This window comes from Danio rerio, chromosome 5, assembly GCF_049306965.1.
Source record: "Danio rerio strain Tuebingen ecotype United States chromosome 5, GRCz12tu, whole genome shotgun sequence".
NCBI lineage: Eukaryota > Metazoa > Chordata > Actinopteri > Cypriniformes > Danionidae > Danio > Danio rerio.
The window spans coordinates 72,280,093-72,307,206 of NC_133180.1; the positions used below are offsets into that span (position 1 = coordinate 72,280,093).

At 34.7% G+C, this 27,114-nt stretch overlaps 1 protein-coding gene across 1 annotated transcript in view; it reads right to left on the reverse strand.

The window, feature by feature from the left end:
- Window positions 1–536: 536 nt before the first annotated feature.
- The window catches only part of hip1rb (huntingtin interacting protein 1 related b), a 62,720-nt gene continuing 36,142 nt past the window's right edge, over window positions 537–27,114 (reverse strand). Inside the window, exons 10-32 of the mRNA NM_001083565.2 lie at window positions 24,031–24,106; window positions 23,280–23,441; window positions 22,481–22,533; window positions 21,773–21,845; window positions 20,744–20,927; window positions 20,574–20,662; window positions 18,139–18,255; window positions 17,949–18,050; window positions 14,956–15,150; window positions 14,377–14,524; window positions 10,801–10,887; window positions 10,598–10,705; window positions 9,680–9,816; window positions 9,480–9,590; window positions 7,816–7,874; window positions 7,571–7,601; window positions 7,273–7,335; window positions 5,501–5,601; window positions 4,537–4,642; window positions 3,266–3,389; window positions 3,106–3,167; window positions 2,710–2,928; window positions 537–631 (exon numbers count right to left, since the gene is read on the reverse strand). Of these exons, the coding sequence (NP_001077034.2) occupies window positions 623–631; window positions 2,710–2,928; window positions 3,106–3,167; window positions 3,266–3,389; window positions 4,537–4,642; window positions 5,501–5,601; window positions 7,273–7,335; window positions 7,571–7,601; window positions 7,816–7,874; window positions 9,480–9,590; window positions 9,680–9,816; window positions 10,598–10,705; window positions 10,801–10,887; window positions 14,377–14,524; window positions 14,956–15,150; window positions 17,949–18,050; window positions 18,139–18,255; window positions 20,574–20,662; window positions 20,744–20,927; window positions 21,773–21,845; window positions 22,481–22,533; window positions 23,280–23,441; window positions 24,031–24,106 (2,416 nt within the window). The 3' untranslated portion in view covers window positions 537–622. The remainder of the gene's footprint in view (window positions 632–2,709; window positions 2,929–3,105; window positions 3,168–3,265; window positions 3,390–4,536; window positions 4,643–5,500; window positions 5,602–7,272; window positions 7,336–7,570; window positions 7,602–7,815; window positions 7,875–9,479; window positions 9,591–9,679; window positions 9,817–10,597; window positions 10,706–10,800; window positions 10,888–14,376; window positions 14,525–14,955; window positions 15,151–17,948; window positions 18,051–18,138; window positions 18,256–20,573; window positions 20,663–20,743; window positions 20,928–21,772; window positions 21,846–22,480; window positions 22,534–23,279; window positions 23,442–24,030; window positions 24,107–27,114) is intronic.

Here is a 27,114-nt window from a genome sequence, read left to right on the forward strand (position 1 = left end):
AAAGATGATTATGTGATGTAAATATCAAAACGTACTGGTTTAGAAATACACTGTGGTATGTTTTAAAGACATAACATCACACGAAACACACACACACGCACAAATAAATTAATAAATTAAATTAGTAATCAATAATTGGTGATGTAATCAAACTTATTGAGAAAAGTTTACAGTAATGTTTATTGACAGTAGTGTTCATTTCAGCAACAGACTACAGTGAATTGTTCATATAAACGCATCTTTGGAGTTTTGCAAAAATGTAGGCATGTTTTTCCAATTAGCGGTCATTTTGGGGGTGAACTGACCATTTTAGCCAGATGTTACACACTATTTGTCTTATCGTCATTTTAAAAAAAAAAGTTTATAAATGTATGAGGAACACCCAGAACTATGGCTCTATATCTAAAATAAACATTATTTAAAGCCCCTAAGGCACTCTCAAATGAGGGAAAAAGGCAAAGGTCTCACGCGGAAGATACAATAAAACATTTAAGTGAGCAGACATCGGAAAAAAAAAGAGAAACTTGACAGGAAGGTTCGAGATGGGTTCTGTATTCACATCCATTTGACAGTCACTGAGTCTTCACATATCTTCATCCCACATATCATTATCCAGATGTGCTCACCTTAACTGTAAAAAATACAGAAAGGTTTAGATGTTAATGCATTCAAAAAAATATTTTGCTTGATTTAGTCATGGCACAACTAAATACCATCTTGCTATTTTACTGTAATCCTCTAACTGAAAAACCCCGGAGTCAACATTGGTCTGTTTCTCATTATATTGTAAGTTATTGTGAGATTGTTGTGCATGTGTGTTATCGATTTCAGTATTGTTGGTCAATCTCCACAAGTAGTGGAGTAATTAGTTAGTACTAGGTATGGACAATATTTTTTAAGCAATAAAGGTTTAAAGTTGAAAAATCATGTACTGGTATCAAATTAATTTTCAGAATGTAAGAACTAACTACCGTTAACTAACGTGCAAACTAACTAACTAACATACCAACAAATGAATGAACTAACTAATGTAAGATCTAACCAATTAACGTACGAACGACTGAACTACCTTAACTTATGAACCAATTAACTAACTAACATACGAAAAAATAAACCAACTAACTAACTAACTAACTAACTAACGTATGAGTGAATTAACTAACTACACTGTAACTTATGAACTAAGGTATGAACAAATGAACTAACTAACATTTGATTGAATGGACTAACTTACAGACTAACTAACATACGACAAATTACCTAAATAACTATTGTACGAGTGAATTAACTACCTAACAAACTTACAAACTATCACCATAACTAATTAACTTACTAACAAACTACTAATGACAAACTAACAAACGTATGAATGAACAACAGAACTCACTTATGACTACTAACTGACTGACTGACTGACTAACTAACTAACTAACTAACTACCAAATGTATAAACGATTGAACAAACTAACAATTTAAATAACTGACTTCTGAATGACCAAACTAATTAATGAACTAACTTACGAACGTAAAAAACAAATGATCAAACTAACTAAATAACTAAATAATAAAAGATAACTAAAAAACTTGCTTACTAACTGACAAATTAACTAAATTACGAACAAACAACTTTATGAATTAACTAAGTAAATAATTAACAAACTTACTAATGAGGTTTAAAAGTTGAAAAACCAACAAACACATTAACAAACTTACTAACGGACAAACTTACTTACGAATGAACGACAAAACTATGAACTAACAAACAAACAAACTTAAGGAAGTATGAACGAACAACCTAACTAACTAACTAACAAACTGACTTAGAAAAGTTCAAACGAACTAACTTATGAATTAACAAACTAACTAATGAACTAACTTACTAACTAACTTACGAATGTACAAACAAATGACCAAACTAATTAATGAACTAACTAACGAACTAACTTACGGACACAAAAATGAATGATCAAACTAACTAAAGAACTTACTAAATAACTAACTGACTAACTAAATTACAAACAAACTACTTTATGAATTAACGAAATAAATAACTAACAAACTTACTGATGAGGTTTAAAGTTGAAAAATCATACACTGATATAAAAAAAACTAACTAATAAAAAATAAACTAATGTTGGAATGACTGAACTAACTAACTCACGAACAAACAAACCAACTTGCAAACTTACTAACGAACTAAACAACTGAATTAACTTACAAACTAACCAACATATGAATGACTGAACTAACTTAAGAACTAACTAACCAACTAACTTATGAATGAACGACAGAACTAACTTAGTCTGTTAGTCAGTTCATGACTTACGAATGACCTAACTAACTAATGAACATAACTTACTAACTAACTTGCGAACTAATTAACCATCTGACTAACTTAAGAATGAACTAACAAATAAACTAAATAATTAACAAACTTATTAACGAACTTACTAACAAACTTATGAACGACCAAACTAACTAAATAACTAAATAACTAACTTAAGAACGAACAAATTAATGAGCTTACTAACTAATGAACAATGTAACTAAATAACAAACTAAATAACTAACTAACAACCTAAACAAACTAACTAAATAATTAACTAACTAACTAACTAACCAACCATGTTAGCCTCTCAACAGGGACCCCTCTGTGTAGTATTTGACAAAATACTGTAAAAGTGTGTAACGTTTATTAAACAGTGTTACCATGGTTTTAGGTGGGATGTTGGGTTTTTGTGCGAGAACTGGTTTCTTCATTAGGCCGGGTTTGGAGCTGGGTTTTGGGGAGGCTGGAGACGCTTTCAGGCCATTGTCTTCAGAGAGCTGTTCTAGAGGAACTCCTGCTATCTCGTAGTGTTTCTTCCTGAGTTCACCCAAACGCAGACGCTCATTCTCTAACATCGTCTCAAGCTCCAGAACCTTCACCTGAGAAAGGACATTAAAAGGATCAATTATATGCATCATGCCATGATTCCACACTCAGTAATGGCATCATGAAAAAAACACCTTTGTTTGTTGTGAATACGCGCCCTCTAGTGGTGAAAATGACAAACTGTGCCTTTTAATTGTAATAAAACTTCATAATGCTCCGTCAAAACATACCTGTGATTCCATTTCTTCTTTTTTAAGCTTAATTAGAGACAGTCCAGAGAAGTCCATGGTGTCTAAACATAAACATTAGAGGAAAACAAACTTTTTATTTCTTATTGAGGTGAAAGATGAGACACTATAAACCAAAAGCCCTCTATGGCATTACACTGACCCTTATCCTCGACCTGGTCCTGCCCTGTCTTGGTGGACGCCACCACTTTAGCAGCCATCTCATTAACATGACGAGAGGCCTGCTGGAGATTGCCAAGCCTTTTACTGCCACGGTCGGCTTTCACCTACAGAGGGGGAAAAAAAAGACCTTCATTCAGATATTCATTAAACATTCAGACAATGGTACCCCTGAGAAAATATTGTATTCTGTCAGACAAAAGCCCAGACTGTGGTTATATTTGAGGACCTTTTCCTAACACATTACCACGGTTACACTTTAATAATTGACTATTTCATATAATAAATGTTAGTTTTGCAAGTCTTTTGTTATTGTTGGTACTTTCTCTTATTTTATAATAATATATAATTTATAATATAATGTCTTATTTTATTGTTTTCAATGTTTTATCACTTTTATCATTTTTAAATGTAATTTATTTGTGCATTATTTCTGGACATTATTGTTTTTATTTATTTTTACCATCAATCACTGCAGCTTTCTTTATGTAACATCTAAATGAGAATTGTTTTGACAACATTTGTCAGCTGATTGACCCTTCGCTAACCCACACCCAAAAAACGCCACACACCAATCGTGGCTTAGCAACCGTAGCTACACGAAGGGGCTCTGTCAAGCTTTCGAGCGAGGGAAACAAGTCAAAGCGTTGTGCATATGGATTGTGCAAATCGGACACCCGGCGTCCTTAAAGTTTGGAGGAGGTGGTGAATTTTTTTTCCCTTTTCAAAAGCAAAAACCCAAAAGGAGAAATGCCAGCGTGGATCAAGCTGTGTGAGGGGCGCTAAAGGAGCGGAGGGAAGTTGGTTTTGTTTTAGATATTCACATTCAGTAATAGACTGACGACAATAACTCACACACCTCTTACCCATAACAGATCTAAACTGAAAAAACATTGAATATTTTTTGTCTACTATGGATGTCAGTGGCTGCTTTTTCCAACATTCTTCAGAATATCTTCTTTTACATTTACATTTAGTCATTTAGCAGACACTTTTATCCAAAGCGGCTTACAAATGAGGACAAGGAAGCAATTTACACAACTATAAAAGCAACAATGAATAAGTGCTATAGGCAAGTTTCAGGTCTGTAAAGTCTTTTTTATCAACAGAAAAAAACGTATAATTTGTTCTGAACCAATTGAAGGTAAGGAGGAAATGTTCAGTTCTAGGTGAACTGGCAACTTTGTTTTTGCCTGATTGTTTCTCTGATTCATTGCTCTAAAAGACATACGATAAATGATATAAAAGTGAAACCTTGGAGGCTGCAACAAGCTGTGCAGTACTAGCAGCGATCTCGTGAGAGCAGACGATCAACTCTTCATATTTCCCAGTGTGCAACACCACTTTATCAGCAGAATCACTGATGGAAAGTGAAAGCAAAGTTGTGTTAGCAAAACAAAGAGCTAACCATAAAATTACACAGTCAAATCTTTATAATCAAAGAATCTGAATGTTAAAATGAATGTTCAGAGGAATGCCAAACATCAATACAAACATCAGAAAACTACTACAGAAATAAATAAATATAAATAAGCACACTGCAAAAACTGCTTTACTTACTTAGATTTTTTGTCTTGTTTCTAGTTCAAATATCGCAAAACTCATGAATCAAAAAGGATTTTCTAGAAAAGCTACAAATATTAATCCAGAAAAACAAACCAAAAGCGCTCAGGAGTAACTCAAATATTTGGTCGGTGCTCTTTGGGTAAAGGATTCATCAATACAACAACAGGAATCAGTCCACGGCACTCAAAAAATGTGGAAAATTTAAAAAGCCTTTATTTACATGGCTAAATCCTAAAAAACCTACGCGTTTCGGCAAGAATCTGCCTTCATCCTGTTACCCTACGTTAAAAAAACGTAGGTTTTTTAGGATTTAGCCATGTGAATAAAGGCTTTTTAATTTTTCCTAATTTTTCAAGCTAAAATTATTGTCTTGTTTTCAGAAATAATGAGTCAAAATCAAGTGAGTTTTTACTTAAAACAAGCAAAACAATCTGCCAATGGGGTAAGAAAAAAATGATTGTTTTGACTTTGATGATTTGTTCTTACCCCTGTGGCAGATTTTCAACACACGTATTAACACAAAACACAGAAACAGTTAATTAACAGATATTTTACATCTCTCCAGATACAGATCATTGCCTGATAACATTACAAACAAGGCATTGCAAAAGTATAGGTTTTAATGAGCTCTTGAACATGCATAAATACATACACCATCTGCGTCGCGCCCCATCCCACAGCTTTGGAGGCAGAAATAAGACCCTCTGTCCAGCGAGAATTGCGCGCATAAAACTCTCTGACTGAAGCTGCACCCTACAAACAAAAAACAACAACAGATCATGTGGTAATATCACAGCAAACACAATCACATATAGGGCAATATTTTTCAATAGAAATAGGCTGGGTATATACTAGTGATGTAACTGATCACAAATTTCACGGTTCAGACCACATTACGGTTTTTGAGTCATGGATCAAACCATTTTTTTGGATTGGCAAAAAGGAGAGAAGACAAATGTTATTTGCTTCCCATTTATTACCAAAAACAATAATGTTTAAAAAAAAAAAACATATCTTAGAGTCTGCACTTTTAATAAAAATATAATCAAGAAATAACCAGCTGGTTAAAAAAAAGAAATGATTCAATACTGTGATGATGCTAAATCAATTTAACATTATAATCATGTACGACAACACATCATAATTATTTTCAATTAATAATCCAAAAACGTCATGTTCATTACTAGATATATACATTTTGAAGAATTATTCAGTGACACGTTTTTGATGCCACCTATTGGTCAAACAATGTAATTGCAACAATTTTCATTTTGAGCGTGAAGTTGCATTAAACATAGATTCTAATCTTTATCATATACATCAGTGTTTATATCTGAACTATAAACGAATCTCCCAGATCTTCAGTGTTATTTGATAGTATGTAATTAGAAATAATACTGGCTGGAAAAACTAAAGGCTGAATCTCTTTCACAGTCAACGGCAGATTTGAATGGAGCGCATCGAAGAATGAATAAACATATGCAAATCATCCTTTATAATTTAGGTCATAATTTAGGTTTGTGCGTGGGTGTTTGAATAGAGATCCCGAACTTTCAAAGATGAATTGTGCAGCTTTACACTCAATGCATTAATGCAGACTAAACCAGTGACAGAAAACACCTTTAATAACTTAAGAAAGCGTTTAGGTGCCACCACAACTTCTTACCTCAAAATTTTATTTTACAGGAAAGAAAAAAATGCTTTCATACTGTCGATCTCTCTGCGATCATTACAAAATGTATGATTAATCTAAAAGTAAATGTAATAAAAAAGTAATGTTTTGGACTGTCGGAATTTCATTGTATTGATGTAGACATAAATAAGTGAATGATGATAATTGATATGTGTTTTTTAACTGTTAAATAATGTTCTTGAAGGTGAAGCTAAACATTTCTTGTTTGGTTAATTATGGTATATTGAAATGAAAATGAGATTAAGTGGTAAAATAAAAACTGTATGAAGCCATTATTGAATGAGTGCAAACCACGACCTTCTGAATAATCTAAAGGTAAAGAAGAAGTTATTAATCTGCAGGACACGTGCGCTCTGAACCGTGGGTTGTGATCTAAATCAACTGTGATCTGTTACACCACTAGTACATACTAAAAGGTTGTTTATCTTATGGGATTTTCAAAATGTTAGAAGTCACAAACAGGAGGACAAAAAAATGCTAGATTTCACTGTTTTGCTCGTATAGTGCGTGGCCTGCCACAATGTGACAAAGAAGACTTGAGAACAGAAATGGCGAACGATGAAGAAGAAACAATGACAGTCTTTGCAATTATTTTGATAGCTCAAATCCAGCCAATTTCTCCTGTGGTGTTTCCCCAGCATTATATAACAGATTGAAACTTAAAAGTACTAATAATCAATAGAAAATCAATAATCAATGAATCAACAATAATTTAAAGAAGAACACTTTACCCTTCCACCTTCCACAATCTCCTTCTGCAGGTCTGTGGATGCCAACACCAGAAGACGAATGGCCTGCAGGACATCAACATTAAGACAATTACATCATTGATAAACAGTGATGCTTAATTTAGCAGTGCCCTTGTGTTGTATGCAATTATTATTACAGTAAAGCATTCATAATTACAAGCAAGCAACTAGCTCAAATGCCAGCACTAACTGACTCTAATGCCTTAGTAAGTGCATGATGTACTGTAGAAACTCAAATGTTGATTTTTGGCATCGATGATTCAGTGTGTGCTAATCTCACCTGCATCAGGTCAGTGCAGCTGTTCAGGATCCTTCAAGACAAATATTAAAAGACAAAATGCATTTTTATAGGCCCATGCAAAAACTCTTATATGTTAATAACTTATATATATATATATAACACATAGTAACATTAATAATTAATTACTCATTTATTATATTCAGATATTAAAAGAGTGACATTTGCATTTAACAATTAAAAAATTAACAATAATAATAATAAAAAACAACAACAACAACACCAACCTTTCATTCACCTCCAGCTGAACTCCAGTTGCGTCTTTTCTGGTCTGACTCATCATTTCCTATAGAGCCAAACAATTAAAATTGAGATCAAAACAATACAAGATATATATAATAAATATGGATGTTTCAAAAACCATGTATTAAGCTTAATTAAAACAGCCTTAAAACTAAACAATAAGTGAACAGAAATGCTTGTTCATCAGTTATTAATCCGTTAAAGACTTTCATAGATCATTTATTTTCGACATTTATTACAAAATTATATAGTATTACACAGTATTATTATAATATAGAATTATTATATTATATTCAGGGTTCTTACACCTTTTCCAAAGCCAAATTTAAGAAACTTTCAAGCTTTCAAGCACATTCCAGGTGAATTTTCCAGCCCATTTTAACTAGTAAATTGCATATTTACATGTACTGTATATCTAAATATATAAATAGCCTCCTCCTCCTTCTGTATTACTCCGCCCACATAGTGACAGCAGATCCATAAACTCACTACAGTTTGACAAATATTGCTGCAGTTGGACAACATAATGTGCTTTTGAGACTTTTTAAAGTCGAGAATGTGGTTGTTTAGATTGCAACTATGCAGTTTATTTATAAGAATAATGCCTATTTTAAATATTTATCATTTCCGAGATACACCGCATTGGCAGCCTGTCATTGAGCAAGGCGGTTGATGTTGTCCATCCACAAGATGGCAGCCGCATAATAAGCCTCTAGAGGAGAAAAGATCTGCATATTTTCAAACTACAGCTGATCAAAACATTATTAAATTGGTGGGTGACAGAGATTCTAAGTCGATCTCTCTCTTTTGTATGTTGTAGGGCTGTTTTTATACCATAGTAATTGTAGTGTATTGAGTGTGAGATGGGACTCGGGTATTATGTTGCACACTTTTTGTATAACCTTTTTGGTTGGCCATCTGTTTGTTTCTAATGAGTCTCTTAGTAAACAGAAAGAAGGAAGAAATGCCCGCATGTGTTTAGTGTTTTTCCTTATCGCGAACACAACAGTAATCTGCTAGTGTTTGCATTGCTTTGGCTTTTTTGGGGTCAGTTATTGTGATACTCCTGATCACAACAGAGAAACACTGGGATATCTCTGTAGATTGATGGCATTTCATGCAGTTCAGTCTTATACTCTTAAAAAGTCAGCAAAATCACCTGTTTTGTCATCACTTTAGACATTACGCTAGAGAATCATTCATCAATACTAGCTCTAAAGTCACGATGGTGAATTAGAAACAGTTTCTGCTGTTCTGATGTCAGCTGCAGATGTGAATGAATGGCGGAAGAAAGTAGTTCCTCTTACAAAAAGACTGTTTCTTTTAAACAGAGAGAAAAGTTTCTACTCTTCAAAAAGACTACTCTTATACACGCTTTTGCTGTCGAACTGTTTTATAAATGCAATATCACACATGTAGCAGTGTGATATGGCTGTTCCACCTCACTTGTGGGACACTAAGGCACTCGGCCTGTGTCCTCAAACCAACGCACGCCTCCCGCCAGTGCCAATATACAGCCATAGCATACTGCTACTCATGTGATATTGTTCATATATTATATATGTGTTAAAAAGAAAGTAACTCTGGTTTGAAACAAGTGGAACATTAGAAGGCACAGATTTTCTGTGATAAATACTTTTCTACTCACATCTATTCTCCTAACAGCCTCCTCAATAGCAGCAGAGGTAGCAGCCATTTCTTTATCCACCATATCTCCCAGCTCATCCTTGCCGACATCTAAACCTTTTGGCCTTAGATCCTGGAAGTAAAATACAAGCAGCAATAGCCTTGAGTAAATGAATGATTGCATTATTAGCATTTAAATAACCCAAACTATTTGTGTCTTACCTTTCCTATTCTAAGAATCTTCTGCACCGCTGCTTGGATGGCGGTGGGATCAGCCCCCCTTAGAGATGCTTTGGATTTAAGACTCTTAAGATACTGCAGACTCTGGGTGGCGCAACTCTTACACTGCTCAGTCAAACCTGTAGACAGACATGCGTTTCAAACTAAATTTAGGATTCATCTAGATGTTTTAAATATGTGTTATTAGTTCCACATGGGTCAACTGTGATTCATTGCACCCCTACACACTGGCATATATAATATAATATAATATAATATAATATAATATAATATAATATAATATAATATAATATAATATAATATAATATCAAATAATATCAAATAATATCAAATAATATAATATAATGTAATATCAAATAATATAATATAATATTAAGTAATGTAATATAATCTAAAATTAAATAATATAACATAATAAAATATAATATAATAAAATATAATATAAGATAAAATAATATAATATAATACAATATCAAATAATATAATATAATACAATATTAAATAATATAATATAATATTAAGTAATGTAATATAATATAAAATTAAATAATATAACATAATAAAATATAATGTAATATAAGATAAAATAAAATAATATAATATAATATAAAATAATTCAAGATAAAATAATATAATATAAAATAAAATAATATAACATAATAAAATATAATATGATAAAATATAATGTAATATAAGATAAAATAATATAAGATAAAATAAAATAATATAATATAATATAATTCAAAATAATATAATTCAAAATAATATAATATAATATAATATAATATAATATAATATAATATAATATAATATAATATAATATAATATAATATAATATAATATAATATAATATAATATAATATAATATAATAGTGTTTTTCACAAGGTGTGTGCTCTTACGATCAGCATGGTCAGTAGGGGCCATGTGTGCCGTCGCACTTCCGTTGATTATTGTGTCAGCAGCAAGATGAGAAAACATAGTAAGAGCCCTAACCAGACCCCCAGCATCTGAATCAAAAACAAGTTAATCATGAAATGAGATAAAGTACAAGCATTAAAAATTATATGGAAACATCATCAAGCGAAAAAGAGACAGAACATACCTTTCATACTCTTCACATACTCAGAGTGGCCTGCCTGCACCTTCTCTACAGAGCCCAGCGTGGCCTCAGCCCGGCTGATGAGGTAATCTAATGACAGACAAGATGTTGTACTATAATCAGACAGATGTAAATGGTTTAAATGTTATAATGAGGTATATGTAAGAGGACTATTCATTTTGAATATGCCTGCTCAATCGCTTCCGGTGAACTGTCATGAAAGAAAGAAGAACTGGTTTGTTTAAAATTCAATGATCTTCACTGCCTGATTGATGTACGACATGAAGTGGGGTTCCTACCTGACAACAAACTCTGTACTAAATTCCATTGTTCCACACTATGGGTCTTATAATACACCCGGTGCAATAAGGTGCAAGACGTATTTGGTGCGATCTGTTGCTATTTTCAGATCAGTGCAACTCTAATTTTCATGTTTTCGACCACATTGTTTAAATAGCAAATCCATTCGTGCCACTTTGTGGGCTAATGGGTGTGCCGGTCTGAAAAGGAGGTGTGTTAAGGTGCATTGTTGGCACATTGTTTTTTGAGGAACTGAATTGGACCACGCCATTGACCAAGTAAAAGCTGCTCTAAAGTCCAGCGCAGAACGTGTTAGTTATGGGCCTATGCAGGTGGAGCGCTTACAGGTTGCTTAATACACACAAGATGTACAGCGATGCAGAAATATCTGTACATATGAATGAAATTCAAGGAATAAAATGTTACAAAAAATTATTTTCTTTTTAATTATTTTATATTATAAATATAAAAACAGGGTGACACAGTGGCGCAGAAGGTAGTGCTTTCGCCTCACAGCAAGAAGGTCGCTGGTTCGAGCATCGGCTGGGTCATTTGCTATTTCTATGTGGAGTTTGCATGTTCTCCCTGCGTTCGCTAGGTTTCCTCCAGGTGCTCTGGTTTCCCCACAGTCCAAAGACATGCGGTACAGGTGAATTGGGTAGGCTAAATTGTCCGCAGTGTGAATGAGTGTTTATGGATGTTTCCCAAAGATGGGTTGCAGCTGGAAGGGCATCCGCTGCGAAAAATATGTGCTGGATAAGTTGGCGGTAAATTCTGCTGTGGCGACCCCGGATTAATAAAGAGACTAAGCCGACAAGAAAATGAATGAATGAAATATAAAAACCACAACCTGCATGCCCTTACCTCGGGGGGCTTTTTTCAGTTTATTCATGACAATTTGCATGTGTATAATGCTATTATTAGAAGCATTAGTAGTATCATTTATTATATGCATATTTATATTTGTCTTAATAATAAACAGTTTAGATTTGTCCACCTGTCATGTTTTGGAGGCGTCTGCATCACCATATGGGGCATAAGAATAGGACGTGTGATTGGATATAACTCAGTTTTTTGACCACACTTCGTTATTATTGTTTATTTATTAATTTGCTGGAAATTAGAACGGTATTTAGAAATAGTTTTGAAATAAATGTTGGCGCTTAACAAACAAAGCTAAATTTGTAAGCTGATGGATGTCTTCAGTGGAGTGAGTAAAACACTGTTTCTAAATCCATTAAAGTAAAGGAGTAAAATAGAGAGTAAAAGTAAAGAGAAAGTAAAAAGACTGATTGTAGGAGGCTCATTCTTTATCCTTGCGTTGCAGATGGTCTGTTTAACTGTTTTCTCGCTAGTAAAGCGTTCAGTTTTTCCCCTTACAAAGTCCGTCATGTAAATAGCAAATGCGCCATGACGCGACGCAGCTGACTTTTGGGAATGGGAGATGAGACTCCGATTAATGCACGTTATGCTCAAAACACACCCATAACTCATTAAGAAAATAAGCACAACCCTGTTAGACCATGAGGTGGGTGCAGAGCATATTTTTCAGTCCTTAAAATAGCTAAAGTGAATTCGGACAAGCCCTTAATGCTTTTGCGCCATGAACTTTAGACGCTTAGATCATTAAAAAAGAGCCATATGTCTTTTAGAATATGGACATTTATTTACCACAGTATTTTCAATGAAGACTTTTCACATTTCTATCAGACATTGGTTGCCATCCCTGATGAACAAATGTCAGTATTTGACATCAATTAGACGTTGGATTTTGGTCACTTTCCAACATAACCTGAAAACAACTAAATATAAACTTCATTTGACGTCGTTATTGGACGTCAAAATAACTTTGTGCAGTAAATAACTAAGTGCAGTGAATAAGAGAGTACAAAAACTATTTTGGCATTTCATTTGGTTCAAATAATTAAAGAAAAACTCAACTTAGTGTTGTCATGTTGTCAAGACTTAGTGAACAAGGAAAAAGCAATAAAGATGTCAAATATACTGTCCCACCCATAAACACTGAATTAGAAACGGTAATTAGTTTTTTTTTGTAATTTGATGCAAAGATGATATAATACAGGTACACCTTTATAAATGTACCTATATACATTTTTTAAAAATCTGAATATTAAAAACTTACAAGGGTTTAAGGGTGCTTTCACACCTGCCTTATTTAGTTCGATTGAATCGCACTAGAGTTCGTTTCCCCTTTTGGTGCGGTTCGTTTGGGCAGGTGAGAATGCAGCAATCGTACTCGAGTGCGCACCAAAAGCGAACCAAATAAGCGTACCGAGACCTGCTAGAAGAGGTGGTCTCGGTACGCTTTCAAACGAACCCTGGAGCGGTTCGTTTGCGGTGAGAATATGATCCGTACTAAAACAGGTCCAACCGCAAAAAGTACTGAGCGTTTTGGACTAATTCAGCTGCCGTAGGCCGATGCACTGTGCATTATGGGATATGGAGGAAAAATATTTGTTGACAGCGCTTTACCAACAGAGAGAGAGGGGAAAACATTACCTGATGGATCGTTGGTAATATTTCCGCAAGGTGACCATGTTGCAGTTTAGCTAAATTAATTCACGTCTCCTCCTGAAGTGACGAGCGATGTATAAACACTGTTTTCCAGCCGCGGCCGCGCTTCATTTTCCTAATGTATAGTTTGTCTAAAGCAGGGATACAATCAGCCAGCGCAGTCGTCCCTCCAGAGTTAAAGGTTTTGTTTACCTGCGGGAGTTCACTGGCATTTTCTCGCACGTGAATTCTGACCAATCAATAAGCAGTTTAGGAAATATGTTCAAAAACATCTGGCCAATGAGAGATGTGGATTTTGTCAGATGACTGCATTTTGGTTCGTTTCAACTGGTTCGGACCAAAGCCAGCAGTGTGGTGTGAAAACGACCTAAAGACGGCAGAAGAAGCAACAATGTATCATTTATTGCGCTTGGACCAAATGTTAGTTTGGACCAAATGAAGCGAACTACAGATGTGAAAGCACTCTAAGATGCTGATGATCGTTAAATGCAACTTAACCGAAATTGATTTTCTGCTCTCCTCACAGCGATTGCATTTAAACAAGCACTTCATCACGTTTCACGCTTAAACAACTAAATGAATGTTAAAGTCGATTTAACTAACTATATTTTGATTAAATCACATTAGAGATGCTGTAAAACCTTATCAAATTTAAAATAGTCACTTTAACCTTTCACCGGAAATTTATCGGTGGCTTAAAAACACTTGCTATGCATTTAGCCCACTGAAATCACATGAAACTACCTGGGGAGCTGGAACAGCTGATGTGTATGGGGTCGTCTAGTTTAGCCACAGCGTCCTGAATAATGTTCTCAGCCTCCGTGACTGTAGCCTGCAGCAGCGTGAACTGCTCATCTAACAACTTCTGCTGCAGCTGCTCTTCACGACTCAACTACAAACACAGAACACACAAGCTCACTACAGTCAACCCAGTGCTAGTCAAAGTCAGAATTATTAGCCCTCCTGTGAATTTGTTTTTTAAATATTTTCCAAATGATGTTTAACAGAGCAAGGAATTTTTCACAGTATTTCATATAATATTTTTTTTCTGGAGAAAGTATTGTTTGTTTTATTTAGGCTAGAATAAAAGCATTTTTTAATTTTATTAAAATTATTTAAGGTCAATATTATTAGCAATATATTTTTCTGATGAAACTAAATGAAATAAGACTTTCTCCAGAAAACCTAATAAGAGATACTGTAAAAAAATGTCCTTTCTCTGTTAAACAGCACTTGGTAAATATTAGAATGATAAAGAAGATAGATAAAAAACTGTAATTTCACAAAAGGCCTGCTAATGTTAAGCTGTAGATCTGTCTGTACCTTCTCTTTGAGTTTGCCTTGCAGTTCCTCCAGCTCTCTGATGGTCCTGTCTCGCTCCTGCTGTAGAGAAGACTCTTTCAGCTGAGACTCCTTCTTCAGCGAAGACAGTTCAGCATCTTTCTTACTGATAGACTGTGTTAGCCTGTCTTTCTCAGCCTGAAGTGCAGCCATAGAGCTGTTCATATGCACTCCTGTCTGAAGGAAACACAGCAAGAAAAGACATTTCAGAAGGAATCTACAGCATCTTCATAACACAAACACATTTTAAAAATGCACTGCATTTTCTCACAATGCGAACAGATTAGGAAAATGCCTGCATTTTCTCTCAAAGCAAACAAATAGCATGAAACACAACAGAAAGGGGACTCGAAAACATGATGAACCCAGCTATTTAGGTTATGGTTATTTAGGCTAATAATATACAAAAGACAGGACAATAGTGTAATCAGGATGTTCAAAATAAACAAAAAAAAACTCTTTTAATGATCACCTACAACTTCACAGAGCAACAGTCACGCCATAATAAGCAAATTCCAGCCGGGTGTGTCACATTTTTGGGTCCCCTTGAAACATTTTCTTTGTGCTGTTTGTAATAGCATGTGTTTTCTTTAATTCCAGTACATTAAGCTTCCTCGGCCACCGTACATTCTCCAGGAACTGCACCTGTCTATGTAGTCTACAGTTGTAGAAGTCTGAATTATTAGCCCCCCTGTTTATTTTTCCCCAATTTCGGTTTAACGGAAACAAAAAAAATTTTCAGCACAATTCTAAACATAATAGTTTTAATAACTCATTTCTAATAACTGATTTATTTTATCTTTGCCATGATGACAATAAATAATATTTGACTAGATATGTTTTAAGACACTTCTATACAGCTTAAGGTAGGGCTGGGCGATATGGCAAAAAAAAAAAATCTAGATTTTTTATAAAGTTTGACCGATTCACGATTTCGATTTTTTTTTTTTTATTCTGTTACTAGTCAACTTAAAATATTACAACAACATGACTGAAGTGGCATTCTCTTTATAAATAACTTGAAAAACCATCTGGTTAAGGAACATTGTAGTTTTAATGGCCATGCCATACATAAATTGGTCAACAAGGTGTAAATAAATGTAAAACAAATTGACAAGTTAAATATCCTTGCAGAAGATTTAAATACAAAATATTTGTGTAAATATTGCAGTTGCAGGAATACAGGGGTATTTTTTGCAAGTTTTGCTGAGCCTTGGAAAGATTGGCTGTCACCTCGGCTTTGACTTTGTCTTCTTCTGATTGAATGACAGGTTGTAATGCTGCTGCCTTAGATACAGTGGAAGGACTGAACATGGAAACTGTAAAGCTTAATTTAACCCAATGTGTGAAGTTGTGGACGTATAGCAGGAGCAAATACAAGCACCAGATGTGTGTCTAATATAAAATAATATGTTTAATCTATTTTTCTTTTTCCCCCTTTTAAATACTGATCATTTCATGCGCTTTGCTCCACTCTCTGTATTATGCTGCCTGATCTGTCTGGTTTTCAACTAGGTCTGCTCAATGACGTCATGGGGGCGGGTACTTTCATTTTCACTGCTACTGGCCCTGACCTCTGCTAGTGTTCAAACCAAAATATCAGCGCAGTTCAAACTAAGATCGGCGCGTTTTTTCACATGGCAGGTTTTTACGTCCTTCATACATGTTGAGATCGAGTTCATCGACTTGATGAGGGAATATGTCTTGACAATCCAGGCGTGACGCACAGACATCAATTAGTCTATAAATAATTAATTTTGTTTTTTAAGCGCAAAGATTTGTTTTAAAACTGTTTCTAAATTCAGTTCTAATTTCTAGCAAATGAATAAATGAACAATAATAACCAAGTGTGGTCAAAATACTGAGTTATTTCCAAATACACCTGCCATGCCCCATATGGTCTAAAACCTGACAGGTGCAAATCTAAGCACATTTTTAATAAAACAAATATAAATATGGATATAATAAATAATACTGCTAATAATAATAACATTATACAAAAGCAAATTGTTATGAATGAACTGAAAAAGCCTCCCGAGATGAAGAAGACATAAAAGCAGTGATTTTTCATATTTATATAGGCTAGAAAATAATATGTTTTGTAATATTTTAATCCTTTATATTTATATTCTATATCTATTCTTATTATATCCTATATATATCCTTAATATTTAATTTTTTTCATATGTAAAGATATTTGCCTATTGCTCTCTTGTGTGTATTAAGCAGTGTGTAAGCGAGGCGCAACTCTGCGCTGGAGTTTAGACCGGGTTAGTTTTGGTCTAATGAAAAATCTATTTTAGTTTCTCAAAATAGCAACGCGCCAGCGGTCCGCCTCAGAACGCCTTCCTTTTTAGACCAGAACGCCTATGGGCGCACAATTGAGCGCTAATGCATTTGCTATTTAAACAGCGTAGCGCAACGCCTCAAAACAACTCTTGCGCCAAGCTGAAACTACCAAAAGACTATTGCGCCTTGCGCCACACTGCGCCGGGTGTATGATAGGGCCCAGAGAGTGAACAAAATCGCATTGATGCCATTACAATGTATCAATTTTTTTTTTTTTTAAATCGCAATTTCTCGATTTAATATAAAATTAAATTGTCATCAAAACGCAAATTAGGGTGATTAGGCAAGTTATTGTATGATGATGGTTTGTTCTGTAGACTGTCGAAAAAATTGCTTAAAGGGGCTAATAATATTGACCTTATAATGTTTTTAAAAAAGTTAAAACTGCTTTTATTCTAGCCAAAATAAAACAAAAAAAAGACTTTCTCAGGAAGAAAAAATATTATCAGACATACTGTGAAAACGTCCTTGCTCAGTTAAACATCATTTGGGAAATATTTTGTAAAAAAAATCCAAAGGGGGGGCTAATAATTCTGACTTTAACTGTATGTAGACAGTTCGCTTTAGGGTGCAGAATAAAGTTAAACAATCCAGATAAGTTTGTTAACATGGAAGAAATACTATACCATCTCAGAGGTCTGCAATGAACTCCTGACTTTTTGGATCTCTGCAGCTTTGGCTTCAAGCTCCCTCTTCAGCTTATCCATTTCAAACTTCTGTTCGTCAAACTAAAGCAACAAGAACAAGAGTTCGTGAACAAGTGAAATCAGTCTTTGAGGGCTGGTGTCAGTTCAGATGAATGAGGACACACTTTACCTTCATGTCTGATTCTTGTTTGACTCGGTCTACCTCAAAGGCTAACTGTTGCTTAGTTCGTTCAATTTCCTCTTGAGTCTGCTGCGTGGCCGACAGCATCTTAACTGTGTCTGCACTCTATAAAAGATAAACATTAACATATACCATAGCGCATAAGACAATTCCAAGTGGCATAGAGTGCATTGATCGCCAAGCTGATTTCACCAAGTAGGACATGTTCCTAGATTAACATCTATGTTGATCCTGGAACAACATTTAATTTAGCTTATCAGACATAAGTGATATGTTTAGCGTTTATGTTAAGTTTAGGCTTACAGTTAGGTTTATGCACTTCTACTTGAATGTTATCTATTATTATTCTCCTCTGATGTGGGAATAATTTACAGTTATGGAAGGGTTTAAGTAGGGAATAGGTATGAATTACAATTTCAAACAAAAATGATGTTCCAGGATCAACATAGATGTTAATTAGGATCGCATCATACTTGGCAAAATCATGATGTGCATGCATTGATAGTCAATTGATCTTCAATCTTTCTATATAGATTTATGTGGCTTAGGTAAACTCAAAAAATTTGCCAGGAATGCTTTTATTTGCTAATTTATAACCAAATGAGTTAGCCCTAGAATGACAACCTCGCTTTGACCGTATTTGGAATGATCATGAATACTAATGAGATCTGTTCCGATGCTCTGCAGCTCATGTCAGCGCCTGCTCTTAGATACAATGTAATGTACTTTGATATATGCATGTGCAAAATAATCATACTTCATTCATCCATTTTCCTTCTGCTTAGTGCCTTATTTATCAGCGGTCGCCACAGCGGAATGAACCGCCAACTATTCCAGCAGAAGTTTTATACAGTGGATGCCCTTCCAGCTGCGATCCAATACTGAGCAATACCAGTACACTCTCGCATTCACACACACACACACACACACTCGTACACTATGGCCAATTTTGTTTACCTAATTCACTTATAGCGCATGTCATTGGACTGTCTGGGAAAATGGAACACTTGGAGAAAACCAATGCGAACACAGGAAGAACATGCAGAAATCCACACAGAAATGCCAACTGGCTCAGCCGGGACTCGAACCAGCAACCTTCTTGCTGAGAGGCGACAGTACTAACCACTGAGCCACCGTGCCGCAATAATTATACTGTTTATACTTAGCTAGTAGGAGTTATGTCACTAGGGTATCCTAGTTTGCGCCTGTTGTGCTGTGAATAAAATATGTGCAAAATATAATTATAATCTACAAAGGAGGCCGAAAAATATTTATTAGGAGGTGTATTTTAAAGCTTAAACCTATATGAAAAAAATGATTTAATATCAACCTCCATTAAAACAGACGAGCTTTAGAAAGTTTATTGGTATCCTTTCAATCAAAAAATTGGAGTAACATGACACGACAGATAACGTAAATTATACACTTATTTTCAGCAGTTTATATGTGTTTGTTGCCTCATTATAAACATACAAAAACATATTTAACAATATACACAATTAAACAGACCTTAAGTCTCTTTGGGGTGGCGCTAAATAAATTGATTTGAATCCATATATCCTGCATTTTGCTTTCTGATGAGCTGTGAACATGGCTGCCTGCTTCACAAAACTGCTCCTTTTTACTCTCCCTGCCTCCCTCGTTTTCAAAATAAGAGCCCCACATACATAGTGTGTTTATGAAAAGCTTAGATAAACTTAAAAATAAGGGGGGTGGGGGTATACCGTTGTTGTAATCTCACTAGGAATCATTGTGGCCAATCAAACGCTGCATATTAATGATCCCATTTGGATTATAAGAGTCTGTTTTGTTCTAATTGTTTTTCGCTGGAATTTTACTCTTATGGGATTTACATAAAAAATGAGCAAACAATAGTGTTTAAGCCTCAAAGTATGTCATTTCGGGCATCACAGTGGCGCAGTGGGTAGCACGATCGTCTTACAGCAAGAAGGTCGCTGGTTCGAGTTGCAATTGGCATTTCTGTGTGGAGTTCGCATGTTCTCCCTGCGTTAGCGTGGGATTGCTCCGGATGCTTCAGTTTCCCCCACAAGTCCAAAGACATGCGCTATAGGTGAATTGGGTAAGCTAAAGTGTCCTTAGGGTATGTGTTCGAATGAGTGTGTTTTCCAGGGATGGGTTGCAGCTGGAAGGGCATCCAGTGCATAAAACATATGCTGGATAAGTTGGTGTTTCATTCCGCTGTGGCAACCCCTGATTAATAAAGGGACTAACCTGAAAAGAAAATAAATAAATGACCATGTGATTTCAATGTACTAAAGTCTTATTATTCAGCTATGCCTAGGTATGTGCAGATTTTCATTCTATGGCACCTTTTATACAGCCTTATACCAGTTAAGTTATTCATATTTTTATATTAAAAAATCTAGTTATTAAAACAAGTACACATGCATTTTTCGTCATACCTTTCGAAGCAGTTCGGCGTGGTTGGCAACCAGTTCGGCATGTTTTTCTTTCAGTTTATTATAACGCAATTCTGTTGCTTGGGCTCTTTCTAAATGAGAAAGCCATTAGTATCAGATGGCACATTTGTGATTCATCAGTAATCCATGTGTGTACTCATGCACAAACTCACTTTCTGTCTCCACAAAGTTGGTCTGCATGCTCTCGTGTTCAGTGTTGCGGCGATGGGTGGCCTCCAGCTCCATGCGCAGCTGCTCATTCTCCACCAGGGTGCGCTGCTTCTGCATACGCTGTTCCTCCAGTTCCCCCTCAAGGCTATTGATTTGTGCCTTCAGCTGCGTGATATAGCGCTGAGCCTGAAATTACACCAGAGGTTAAACGGTAGAACAAGTGTGAGTGCCTTCGCAGAAAATAACTGTTAATGTTAATCACACAATTAGCATCTTCGGTTAACAGGCCAACATTTAAACCATTCAATGTGAAGGGCCACAAATTCCATCTAATACTGTATTGCAGCTGATTTAGAAATGCAGCTATTATCATTCTTATCATTTTTATTACTATGCTTTTAAACAAAATTAAGTTGCTCTTTAATACAGCATATGGGCCCTTCCTGTACTGTAAGTCTTGATAAGCACAAAATGAGGCTTTTCAATTTCTTTTTAATGCAAGAAAATGTATACTTTTAAAATGGATCTCAGATAAGGCTCCTTCTGTTAGGACGTGGCACTGAACTATTCTTGAATGCGTGTCATTAGATTATCTGACCTCTATTGTACATAATAAAAGTGGAGTTTTTCATAAAATCTGGGATCCTTTCCTGGCATATATTGATTTTGATACCGCTTCTATTCTGACAAGAGGATTTATTTAAGAATGTCATGTTTGGTTTTATTGATTGTTTCACACTTACTATTAATACTTCAATATTCGTTCAGTTTTCCAGACCTACTGAACTCCCATGTATATGGGCACATGTAAAGCCCGATTTGTGTTTGTGAGCTGAACTGTACCTTTTTGTTTGTTTTTTGTTATTTGTTTAACTGTTGTTGTCATTGGATCATCATTATTTTGGAGGATGTTTTTTTATTTATTTTTTTGTTATTTGTTTATATGTATATAAAAGCAAAAACTTAATAAAAATATATATACAGCATATGGTACATAATGGGTCTATGGGTCTATAAAGACAGTGTCTTACCTCTCCTTTGATCTTCTCAAGCTCAGCTTGAAGCAATTCAATTTCACGTTTCAAACGTTCGATCTGGAGGTCTCTGTGTTACAGAAAAGCACAAAGTACAGTCAAAATAAACAATGTTACTTCCATGAATCTTGAATAATGTATAAACCACAAATTTGTAATTGGCAAGTGTTCTCATAATTCAAAATGCTTAAAAATCAGACTTAACAAGGCCTTTTTTTGGCACAGGATTTCTGTGAGGGTTGGGTTTAGGAGTAGGGCTAGAGGTAGGGGTAGGGTAAGTGTGTATTTTTGTGTGTATGTCAGGCAATTCACCTCATGAATACTTGATGATAGTAATTGTGAAACAAACATCACTTGCTATACACTTTTTAAACACATATACACTTATTTAACAACACACTTGACATGCCATTTTGCACATACCTAACCGCTGCACATACAACGTTGTATATAGTAATATAGCTGTACATACACTTGTCAATTTGTATATTTGCATTCACTACTAACTTCTATTTTTAAAATATGTTTATTATCTGTTTATTGTCCAGTCTCTGTAATTTTGGTGGACTGTAGGAGCTTCTGTCACGAAAACAAATTCCTCGTATGTGTGAACATACCTGGCAATAAAGCTCTTTCTGATTCTGATGTGTATGTGCGTCTGTGTGTGTGTAGGAGAATAGGGTATGATTATCAAGAATGACCTACCTATCATCAAATCCATCTTTAGGTGGTCCAAAGGCCTGATCAAATATATCACTCTTGAAAAAGAAAAGAAAAACAAATCAGGACACATTTAAGAAGTGGCTTAAACAGGAGCCAAAGCATTCGAGAAAGAAAGGTCCAGGGCTTCAGACTGCATTCGCTGTAAAGCTCCAACCTGTGAGGTTGCACATAATTGTTCTGTGCCAACACAATGAAGCAGCTTTAGAGCTCTAACAACCATTTTATACTCAACATGTTACAACATATACATTGCTCAGCATAAATGAGCTTTTAAAATTGAATATTTGTATCTATCTCTCAGTGAATATTGCAAATTGACCAGTTATATCCATTAGTGTGGTCATCTTTAGGAATAAAAATATATTTAAGGTAATTAGTTTTTGCAAAAAGCAAATTACAAACTACAAATATTGCAACAAAATTTTATATTTATTTTTTTTCTTGATTTTTCACTATTTATAAAATATATATTTAATATACTTCCCTAATAATTTAATATATTTATAAGAATAAAATTATATTTAAACAAGCTTTTGCAAAAAAACAAATAACAAACCACAATTATTGCAACTAAATTTTATATTTATTTTGTTTTTCTTTATTTTTCCCTGTTAATATTGAAATTAATATCAATTTTCTTCAAATTACTAATTTTTGTTAGATTAGTTTCAGTTTTGGCTTTGCTATCGACTAATCTAATGTACATGGACAAAAGATAAAGATCTGTGAGGGGTGTACTGTTGCAGAGCGCTGTACATCACATGCTGATCGCTTCAGGTACCTGCAGCGGCTGAGAGGCTGCGACTGGCAGTGCCTCGCTAACATCTATCAGAGGCTCGGGTTCATCCTCCTCCTGCTCCTCAAGCTCCTCTTCATCTGGGATGACCACCATGGGTTTCACATGCTCGGCCAGAGCAGAGGCCCGAAGGAAGTTGGGTGGAGACTTTAAAAAAGGGATTTGAAAATGCAGTTAAAGTCAGAATTATTAGCCCTCCTGAATTTTTAGCCCTCTTGTATTTTGTTTCCCTCAATTTCTGTTTAATGGAGAGCAGACTTTTTCAACACATTTCTAAACATAATAGTTTAATAACTCATTTCTAATAACTATTTTTTTTATCTTTGCCATGATGACAGTACATAATAGTGGACTAGATATTTTTCATTTTACATTTAAAGGCCTACCTAGGTTAATTAGTTTAATGAGGGTAATTAGGCAAGTCATTGTATTACAGCAGTTTGCTCTGTAGACCATAAAAAAAATTAGCTTGAGGGGGCTAATAATATTGACCCTAAAATAATTAAAAAAACTAATTAAAAACTTTTTTAGCCAAAATAAAACAAAAAAGACTTTCTCCAGAAGAAAATATATTATAGGAAATACTGTGAAAAATTCCTTGCTCTGTTAAACATCATTTGGGAAATATTTTAAGAAGAAAAAGCACCATAGGAGGGCTAAACATTTTGACTTCAATTGTACAAATTCAGGAAAATGCTGATAATGAGACATAAACAGAATACACAGATTTTCTTACATCAGGCAGTCTCGGTATCTGGATGAGCCTCTTGAAGTACAGCATATCTCGTGCTTTATTGAGGAATGTTTTGAGACTACAAAAAACAACATCAAATGGTCATTAGAAGATATGGCGATTGGTTTAAACAGTTGTTACTTAAACGTCCCGTGAAATTAAAACCATTTTTTTAGATGTTAGTAGGGCTGTGCGATTTGGGAAAAACATCTAATTGCGTTTTTTTTTTTGACAGATATTGAGATTGGGATTTGATTAGCGATTTAATTTTGTAGTCAAGTTTCAGTCATGTCAAGAATTTAGTGGTGGCTGGCTCTTAAAAATTACCTGTTTTTTGTTTTATATTGTTGGAATAAGTGGTCTGTTATTCCATGCGTGTTCAATACAAACTCAGAAGGCGGAGATCAATTTTAAAAATATTAGTAATTTACTAAGTAGGGTGATGCAGTGGCGCAGTAGGTAGTGCTGTCGCCTCACAGCAAGAGAGTCGCTGGTTCGAACCTCGGCTCAGTTGGCATTTCTGTGAGGAGTTTGCATGTTCTCCCTGCATTTGCGTGGCTTCCTCCGGGTGCTTTGTTTTCCCCCACAGTCCAAAGACTGCGAGTGTATGAGGGTGACAGGCCCAGACGACAAGCCGACCGGAATGTGTAAAAAAGTCGTTACCATATGGACAAGTCTAAAATGGCTTGTTCCAAAGAGCCGACCCCGCAACCGTACGAGACTAAGGCCAAAGAAGAAGAAGTAGTAATTTACTAAGTACAAACTAATAATTTGATTAGGGCCATGGGTCGCACAATATTATATATATGCTATATATAGGTTATACAATGCTATCCAAGAGAACACAACAGGCAATCTGCAAGTGTTTTCTTGAACTAAAGACCCAGTTTATATACACAGAAGAAGGAGAAGGCAGGTTGTCTCTGTTAGCTCTGTACAGAAGAACTGGACCAATTAAATGCACATGCTTAGAGACCTCCTCAGGCCCCAATATGTTTTCATAAATGGTTACACAGAAAATCAGAAGCTAGGCACACGTTATTTTGATCGTTTCTGCTGCATATTTCTTGTCCATGATAGCTCTTTCTGCAAAATGCCTCAGTAGTATGCAAAACACATTTCCTTAAAGGCCAGTTTCGATTAACATATAATTTGACAGAGAATACAAAATATAGTTAAGAATATACAAATATACATGGTAAAGAATGACTGTAAGGTAAATGATTTAACATCTCTTTAGACAAAGCATACACAACATACCAATAGAGAATCAAGGATAACTCTAATGAGGGAAAAAAAAAGATTATTCTTTTCTACAATATATACTGTTCATATATATATATATATATATATATATATATATATATATATATATATATATATATATATATATATATATATATATATATATATATATATATATTTTACAGACTTTAACAGAGTGTAAAAAGTCTTGATGGTTCTGTGGATCTCGTCTATCAAATTTGATCCTTATTTTGTATTTTCTATTGGATTCAAGTCAGGTGATTGGATGGGCCATTCTACAGAATTCAAGAGGTTCCTTGGCTGTGTTGTAGATCATTGTCTTGCTGAAATGTCAACCCTGGTTTCATCTTCATCACTCTGCTAATGTATATGTTGGACTGAGGCAGCTAATATTTATTTACAATGACGAAGGGTGGACAGTTGATGAAGAACTACTGAGAGATTTCAGCTGCTGTCTGGGCTTTCACTGCCTTTCTACACCTCCCTTTCTTCATGTGTTCAATAGTTTTATCTAAAGCCGCTTTTCCACTATCGTGCTGAATCGTTCTTTAAACAGAACTGTTCCATTCCGTGCCAAACCGGGCCAGACAGCACGGATACGGTTTCATTTTCCACTGTCGTGCTGCGACAAAGCTCTTTAAAACATTACACAAAACGCATCAGTAGTTGCCTTGGTAACGCAATGTAAACGGCTCCCTTTGTTCAATTAAAGTTAAATAAGAGCCGAAACTATTTATTTATTTATTTTTCATAAAAGCAAAAGCATGTGACTAAACACTGTTATGCTGCTCTATCAAATAGGGGTGCTAAATGTGCACCCATATTTATTTATATGTTGCGCAGCTCTGGCTAAATTTTATTTGGAGGAAAAATTACCAAAATGTAACGTGATGATTAAAAATAATTGGAGGGGAAATAAATAATATTTAAAATCTCTGAACATAACAGAAAAAAAAAACAATGATAAGACAACAATAATAGTGCATTTGCATTATAGTGGCAAAAATATAATTTTGGACAGGCCTTGTCAAAGGTGAGGGGGCACTTTCACTAATAAAAACACAGCACATAAATTATTTCATTTTTAACAATTAATTAAATTACACTGCGTATTTATATCAAAAGTTGATAATGATATAAAATATACTACATTTTGATGGTAAAATGAAACCATTTAAGCGATGGCTGTTATTTGTTTTACTATACAAACATTAAATAACGAATGCAGCAAGTGAAAAAAACGAATATGAAACAACACATATTTAGCAGGATTTAAAGCATATAAAGCACTAAAATGCTGCTTTATTATCTTTTTATTTTGATCATTTTATTTTTATTTTTATAATTATTTTTGTGTTCATTATTAACTAACAAGCTGTAGGCGAAATATTGCTAGACGTTTCAGAAAATATTTGCGTAGCTATATTAAAGATCACCACAAAAAAAAAAAAAAAACACAGAAACATGTTACATGCCTCATAAATGTCATATAACTTGTGTATAACTGAATCATATAATTGCCTATAGCTGAAATGATGAAAATTGCTCATTTTATTTTTATAAAACATTTGTCAAAACTTATTGATATTTTTTGAGTAAAAGCAATACTGACATTTAAGAATCCATATTTATTTAATTCATTCATTCTTTTGACTTGTTTATTAGTGCATATGCTGTAATATAAATCATACAACAGTACCTTGGACAGTTACAATGCCGCTCCGTAAAGCTTTCAAGCAATGTCTTTTGAACGGCCGACATTACAACACGAACACGCCGTCCTTCAGGTGGTCTCGCCGGTATTAACAAGCTGTCCTGGCT